At 33.1% G+C, this 8,553-nt stretch overlaps 1 protein-coding gene across 1 annotated transcript; it reads left to right on the forward strand.

Annotated features, from left to right (window-relative positions):
* Window positions 1-578: 578 nt before the first annotated feature.
* Window positions 579-3,263, forward strand: LOC138900979 (uncharacterized; the record flags this gene model as incomplete). The annotated part of the gene is made up of 5 exons (XM_070188670.1): window positions 579-804; window positions 946-1,369; window positions 1,430-1,798; window positions 2,210-2,313; window positions 2,959-3,263. Coding segments are annotated over 5 exons (1,428 nt in total), but the record flags the coding sequence as incomplete, so codon positions are not given.
* Window positions 3,264-8,553: the final 5,290 nt, after the last annotated feature.

Consider the following 8,553-nt stretch of genomic DNA (forward strand, 5'->3'; position numbering starts at 1 on the left):
TTGGTTCCACAGTAACAACATAATTTTCTTGTTTGAGATAGAAGACATATAAGAAAGATAATGAAATAAAGGGTGGCAAAACTAGTGAGATGGCATGAATTTGCATAAGATTGGTACTAGGCTACTAGCCAATTAACCTTACTTCGAATTTGGGAGACTGAAGACAGTACATTGGACGTGTAGTTTACTCATCTAATAAATAAGGGGTGGTATGGTTTACTGATTAGTTATCTAATGATTATTTATTATATAGTAATTAATAATGAATGAAGTGATTGTTATACATGAAATACATATTTTAAAAGGGTAATTTTTATCTTTAAATACCACAACCAATTATTGCATTTACTTTTCTTAACAAAAAACTTGAAGATTTAACTGTCTTAATAAGAGATATGAGTACTAAAAGGACTTTAACTGATATTGCCTCTTCTTCAGGAAGCAAATCAGAACCTCAAATTGTGGTTACTCATATTCAAAGACCCCCTGATATTCAGGATTTTAAATTTAAATCTTTTGGTGACTTAGAAGAACTTCTTGATAAAAAGTTATCCGGTTTGAATATCAAACCCATTGATTTATCAAATGATTTTGCTGATAAATTAGATTCTACTTTTGACTATAAAAAGGATGTTTTGTCAGAGTTTAATAAACTCAGAAGTTACCCCAAAAAGAATAGTAAGTTTGCAAATAGCAAATATGCTGATAAACCTAGAATGCAGACTTATTATTACAATCGTCCTACTCCTCAAGATGTTTTAATAGAGGAACGTGATTGGAATCAGACTAATACGTCTTATAGTGGTTCCGAAATCTATGAATGGAATCTTGATGGATTGACTGATAGGCAATTAACTATTCTTGTGCATAGAATGCTTATGTATGCAACTATCTGTAAAAGTGTTAAAAATACAGATAGAAATATTTGCAGAATGATTGTTGCAGGTTTTACTGGCCAACTTCGTGGCTGGTGGGACAATTATCTAACTATCGATGAAAGGGCAATGGTTATTAACGCCAAAGCCATTGACGAAGGAATTGATAACTTAGGCATGGCCCTTGTGGCAGATAGAGAAGATGCCGTTTATACCCTTATTCTTACTATATTAGAACACTTCAATGGTAGATTTACCAACCAGAATGAGACTGTTCGTACTCTTCTTAATAGCCTTAGATGTAAGACTTTAAGTGAATTTAGGTGGTATAAAGACACCTTTATGAGTAGAGTGATGGAACTACCAGAAAATAAGCTTGAACATTGGAAAGCTAAGTTCATAGATGGCCTTCCCTCTTTATTTGCCGAAAGAGTTAGAAAGATTTTAAGAGGCAATTATGGTGAAATCCCATACGTAAATTATACCTATGGTAAGTTAATAGGAATTTGCACACAGGAAGGATTAAACCTGTGCAATGAATTAAGATTGTCTAGACAGCTTAAGATGGATAAGCTCAAAGAAAGAAACCAGTTAGGGGACTTTTGCACCCAGTTCGGTTTACCAGAGACTTCTACTCATAGGAAGAAGAAACATAAGTATCATAGATACCCCAACCAAGACAGTCCTTATAGGAGAAATAAATCTAGATATAGATCCAAAGAAGAACGAGAAGCCAAGAGAGCACATCGCAAGTCTACTAGATTTACCAAAAATAGATCTAAGCGTGACCTTGCTGACATTAAGTGCTATAAGTGTGGTAAATTTGGCCATATAGCCCCGAATTGTAAGCTTCAAAAGCTGAAAACCTTAGGACTAGACGAGGAACTTCGTGATAAGGTTTATGGTTTGTTATACACTTCTGGATCAGAATCCGATTATTATTCTGAATCAGATTCCGAAGCTGAAATTGACTTGCTTGATTTATCTGATAGTGATAAAAACATTGATAATACTTGTACAGCTTGTAAAAGTGATACATGTACTTGTGATGATGAATTTTATAAATTACAATCACAATTTGAAAATATAAACATGAAAACTATTACATCTGATAATGTGATAGAACTTTTAAAAGAAGTTACTGATGATAAACTTCGCGAAAAAATTATTAATTTGGCTGCTAGTTCAAGTTCTAATTCAAAATCAGGTATTGAAAAACCTTTTGAAAAAGAGTTTGAATATTCTCCACCTTATTCTTTACTAGAAGTTAATAACCGTCTTTTGAACAAAAATTCAACTCCAGCAAGAGATTCTTCTTTCGATGATTTAAAAATTGAAGTTGAAAACTTGAAACGAGAGATTAAATCTCTTAAACAAAATCAAATGATTTGTGATCACAGGATTACTCAGATTGAGAAAAACAATTCTCCAAATGAGAAATCTAATGATAGAGACAAAGGTATTCTTGAAAATGATATTGAAGAAAAACCTATTAGTTTTAATCCTAAACATGATATGTTTTTAGGAATGATGCAAATTATTACTGCTCATAAATGGTATATTAAATGTACTATTCTCATTGATAATGATTTCTCTATAACAAACATTGCCATGATTGATAGTGGAGCAGATGTTAGCTGCATTCAAGAAGGTTTAGTACCTACGAAATATTTTCAAAAAACTACTCATATGGTTAGATCTGCATCCGGACATGCTTTAGATATAAAGTATAAACTTCCAAATACGGGTATTTGTCAGAATAAAGTCTGTATTCCTCACTTCTTTTTCTTAGTAAAAAACCAGTTATACCCTCCAATCATACTTGGAACACCGTTTATCAACGCTGTTTATCCTTTTACTAGCATAGACTCGAAAGGTTTTACTGCTACTTATAAGGATAAAGAAATTAGTTATACTTTTGTTACAGATCCAGTAACTAGAGATATTAATGCTTTAATTAATATGAAGCAAAAACATGTTGATTCTTTGCAATTAGAATTATTTAGTATGAATATATTCGATACTTTAAATTCTACTAAAGTACAAGAAAAAATCAAATTGATTTCCGAGCAGATTGCTATTGATATTTGTGCTGAACATCCTAGTGCTTTTTGGAATCGAAAAAAGCACATTGTCACTCTTCCATACGAAGATAATTTCACTGAGGATGATATTCCTACTAAATCTCGACCTTGTCAGATGAATGCAGAATTAGTAGAATTTTGCAAAAAAGAGATTGATAGTTTGCTATCAAAGGGTTTGATAAAACCCTCAAAATCTCCTTGGTCATGTACAGCTTTCTATGTTAATAAAGCAGCTGAAAAGGAACGTGGTGTTCCTAGATTAGTCATAAATTATAAACCTTTGAATAAATATTTGAAATGGGTTAGGTATCCTATTCCCAACAAAAGAGATTTATTGTCCAGATTATATGATGCCAATATATTTTCAAAATTTGATTTAAAATCTGGTTATTGGCAGATTCAAATATTTAAAGAGCACACTTATAGAACTGCCTTTAATGTTCCATTTGGGCAATATGAATGGAATGTTATGCCTTTCGGTTTAAAAAATGCCCCTTCAGAATTTCAAAAAATTATGAATGATATTTTCAACCCTTATCTAGACTTCGTCATTGTATATATCGATGACATTTTAATATTTTCTAAAACACTCGAAATGCATATTAAGCATTTAGATATTTTTAAAAGAATTGTTATACAAAATGGTTTGGTAATCTCAAAACAAAAAATGAGTTTATTTCAAACTAATATTCGATTCCTAGGACATTATATTAGTCAAGGAAAAATCACTCCTATTCAACGATCAATTGATTTCGCTTCTAAGTTTCCCGATGTTATTACTGATAGAACTCAATTACAGAGATTTCTGGGAAGCTTAAATTATATTTCACCTTTTTACAAAGATCTTTCACGTGATTTAGCCCCCTTATATGAAAGGCTAAAAAAGAATTATAAAAATCCTTGGACTGATAGTCACACTGCATTAGTAAAAACTATTAAGCAACGTGTTAAATCTTTACCTTGCTTAACCTTAGCCAATCCTGCATGGCAAAAGATTATAGAAACTGATGCATCCAATATTGGATACGGAGGGATTTTAAAACAAATAAATCCCAATGACAAACATGAATATCTGATTAGATTTTACTCTGGCAAATGGTCTGAAGCCCAGAGAAAATACGCTACTGTGGCACACGAAATGTTAACCATAGTAAAATGTGTTTTAAAATTTCAAGACGATTTATACAATCAAAAATTCTTGATTAAAACTGATGCACAGTCTGTTAAATATATGTTTAACAAAGATTTTAAACATGATGCCTCAAAAATAATATTTGCAAGATGGCAGGCTCAATTAGCCCCTTTTGATTTTGAAATACAATATAAAAAGGGAATTGATAATTCTCTGCCAGATTTCTTATCTCGTGAATATATACAGGATGGAATCCCCCTGGGGTAGGGGAAGAGGTAGAGGCTGGGGAAGATCATCCCCACAGTCCAAAGGAAGGTCATCACCTTCAGGATCGTCATACGGATCCTCATCAAACTCCCCAGTTATACAAATGGGAAGAAGAAGTTTAGTCAATGAGAGGATATCTCTCAGAGAAAAATCATCTATTGGACCATCCGTCCACCTGGAAGATATTCCAGAAGATAGTCCGTTATACGCACATTTGCAGGCATATTTAACTGCTCAAAAACAGAAAGAAACTTCTGTTAAGCAAAGTGATACCTTTGCTTCTATTGCTAGAGATGACAATGATGATATCAAGTCATACGAAAAGGTGCCAAAAAGAGAAATAATATTTCTCTTAGAAAACTCTGACATTCAGAGAAAAGAAGAACCATGGAAGATATTCCAAAGATATTTGATAAATGGGTTATATTACCCGGGTGAGTCATACAAAACCCGTTCTTACTATGAAACGATACTAACTAGTACGGGAAGTGCAGATTTTCAGCACTTTTCTGGATATAGTACAGACGAGAACGTTTATAATTTCTCAAAAATCATAATTAAACAGATTATATCTGTTGAAGAATGGGGTATATCCACAATGAAAGAAAGGCAGATAAGCCTTAACAAGGTAAAAATGAATTTTACTTATTGGGATTATATCCAAGCTTTTGATAAGGCATTATATTACAACAATGACAAACATAAACATACTTGGTTTGTAAAAATATGTGCAAAGATATTTGCAACAACTATTCCTAATTGGTTTCTAAACTGGTGGTCATACCACGGTCCAACGATAAAGATTTTACCAGATCCATTTCTTATGTTATACAAAGAATGGGTAAAGATTTCTCCTTTTATTAATGATCTATATCACGCAGATCATATCTGCTACCCAGAAAAAATTAATCAAATATATTTCTTTCTGGAATTTTCTATCCCATGGATACACAAATGGAATCCGGAAGTCGGATTCACTGAAGAACAAGTCCCCTGCCTATATAGGACTTTTTACAACAATTTTTGGGACAAACTAATGAAGAAGGATCCCAAAACAAAAGCCTTATATGGTCAAGAGCTCTTGGACACAATCGAGATGAAGATCCAAGAATATTCCAGTAAACCTCAAAAAGAGGTAATTGATGACAGTTCGATGAGGCATATTGCCAGAAGGATCTCCTTTCAAGAAGGAGATAAAACAGAGATGATTAACAGTTACTTGGAAGAGGTTAAAAGGAATTTACTGTCTTCCATTAATCAATATGAAAAGTCAGATACGTCAATGCAAAGTGAAACAAGCAACGATGATATTGCTGAAGATTCTCAGCCCATTGAAGCAGAAAGGATACTATCTGAAGAAGATTTACAAAATACAGAAGAATTCATCCGCAAATTGAAAAAAGCGGAAAAGAAGCCAGCACAGTGAAACAGCTGGACCCCTCTCAACAGTGAAGCCGCCGGACCCACAGCACAGTGAAGCCGCCGGACCCACTCAAACAGTAGATACACTGTTCATCAACAGTAAATACACTGTTTTAACAGTAGAAACACTGTATCAACAGTAGAAACACTGTTACAGGGACCCACGGGGACCCACTTTTACTGTTCATAGATTCCTTTTCTTTTTCTATAAATAGAATTCATTTCATTCTTCAGAGAAGGACGTGAAGACTCCCTCTCTCTAGAACTCTCTCTCTCTCTCTCTCTAAGTGTAAAGTTAAGAATTTAGATTGAAGTTTGTAGATTGTAATAGAAGAACAAGTAAATAAAAGTTTTCAGTTCTTCATCTTCAGGGCCTTGCTTCTTGGCCACAAGGTACATACTTCTGTCTTTTTAATTTTAGTTTTTATATTAGTCTCTCCTCTCTGGCCGTGACTATGTCCGGCTAAGAGACTTCATATCTATGTAGAATATCTAACTTCTCTCTTATATACACCATGAAAGCGACGGTATCTATAAAAATATAAATAAGTTTTATATATAGAGTTTTGACTTGGTGTCAAGATGGTCGGTACAGTCTGATATAACACTACTCTTATTGGCTTTGCCTTAGTGGCTTCGTCTAGCCAGCCGTGAACCTCAGCCCGATAAATGAGTTAAAAGGGCATCTTCTTTCACGGTTAGAACCGCTAGACACATGGGCTCAATAAAAGTATGTATTATATCATGACAGGCCCCTTGCTTGAGTAAAGGTTTTTATTAACCTTCCATACAGTCATTAAACTATATATAAAATTTAAGTATATTTCTATTCTTATCCTTACTGATTGTGCGGATTACCGCCAGTCTTTAAATATAAGGGTACTGAATTAGCTTGATTAAGAATTCTCAAATAAGTTAAAATAGAAATCTTTAACTGGTTGATACCTTACGACCGTTGTAGTGTCGATGAGGTGTGAAACGAAGCCAGTTCCCGGTCATACGGTGATTTTTGTTTTAATTTAATTGAGGAGTCATGGTGGATTACCGCCCGACACTTGATCCTGTTAAATGGTATCAGAGCCTAGGTACTTTCATGGTATATATAAGATAGATATGAAATATTCGACATAGATATGTTTCTGAAATATGGATTTAGGAGAAACTAGTATGAAAAATACTAGATTGGAAGAGGTAGATATACCTCAAAACCTTGATTTGTTAAACAAATGGACTATTCCTAAAGTCCCTATTAGAACAATCTATGATTATGGATGGTTTGATAAACTCTCTTCTAAACAACTTGTTAAAACAACTGAGCAATCTTTAGCTTTGAATTCGTCTGAACAGACTATTCGTTTGTTAAACAAGCATGATGTAGATATTTATAAACACCAGTATAATTATTTACATATTGGTATGGTTCAAATTGCTTTTAAGCCTTTAACCCTTAAAGGGTTACCAGAGACATTTTTGGCTGCTCTCAGAGATGCCAGAAATTTAAATTTTAGACAGTCTCTCATGGGTTCTATTGAATCTACTGTCGCCTATGGCCCAGTATATTTTAATACCCAACCCAATCTGCAATTATCTCTGTCTGATGTTAATATACTAGATGCTTTAACATTAAATGTAAAAACGCATGGTTATAATTATGCGCCTGGTTCTGAACTTATATGTTTATCATATAGGATTTATTTTAAATTACTTTCTACGTTAAACCCTAGATGTAAATTATATGATACATCTGATCAGACTATTCTAGTAGAAACGAATTTTGCAAAGTCTAAGGTCACCACGAGGAGACCTATTAAGTGGGAGGAAATTAATTTTCCAACTACATGGACTTTGGATTCAGTTATATCCCCAAGTCAGCTGTCAGTAATACTGAGTATTCTCATATTACTCAAAATCCAGATGGTAGGATTTGTATTCAGTTTGATGATAAAAGTTCCACTAATAGTTCTACTTATAGTAGGCAGTCATTTTCAAATAATAGACTGTTATCTACTATTAGTTCGGATTATAATAGACATTCTTTTACCAATCGTAGACTGTTGCCTGATATTCAACATATTTCTCCTGTTGAACCAGTCTATGGACCGGCTAGAAATCGTGCGGCTTCCTTACACACAATTTCTACCAAAGTAGGTGATAAACCTGTTGAAAGGGTTAAAATTAACCCCAAAACAAATATTGTTCAGGATAGTGATAATATTTCTGATAAGGATATTCCTTCTGCGTCCGAAATGGACTTTGACCCCAATGATACTTAATGATTCCACACCAAATTGATTTTAGTCCAGGGTCACAAGCTAGATGTTATATTCAAAAAGAATTTTTCACTGAAAAATGGAACCAGTTTAAAACTTGGTTTTTTGATACTTATAGTAAAGAAGATTTAAACAATATTTCTCAAGAGTTTTATGAAACTTGTGCTTTACATAATCAAATTATGTATTTTGTTCCTTGGTTTATAACCACATATTTACCACTTTTTATAAAAGTTTTAGAAAGATCTTATAAAGATGGGAATGGCAATATTACTAAAGCCATTTACCCTCCTCAAGCGCCTTTTGTTTTAAATAACAATACAAGTATTACTTTTAATGCATTTCAAAAATTTATTGATGATGATGTTGCTGCAGTCAGCATCGCAGAAATTAATAAATTAATTTCTCAAAATAATTATTTAAGTTTATATGTTAAAGTTTTGGGTGAAAATATTACTTTTCTTAACAAAAAACTTGAAGATTTAACTGTCTTAATAAGAGAT

This window comes from Nicotiana tomentosiformis, chromosome 11, assembly GCF_000390325.3.
Source record: "Nicotiana tomentosiformis chromosome 11, ASM39032v3, whole genome shotgun sequence".
NCBI classification, from domain to species: domain Eukaryota; kingdom Viridiplantae; phylum Streptophyta; class Magnoliopsida; order Solanales; family Solanaceae; genus Nicotiana; species Nicotiana tomentosiformis.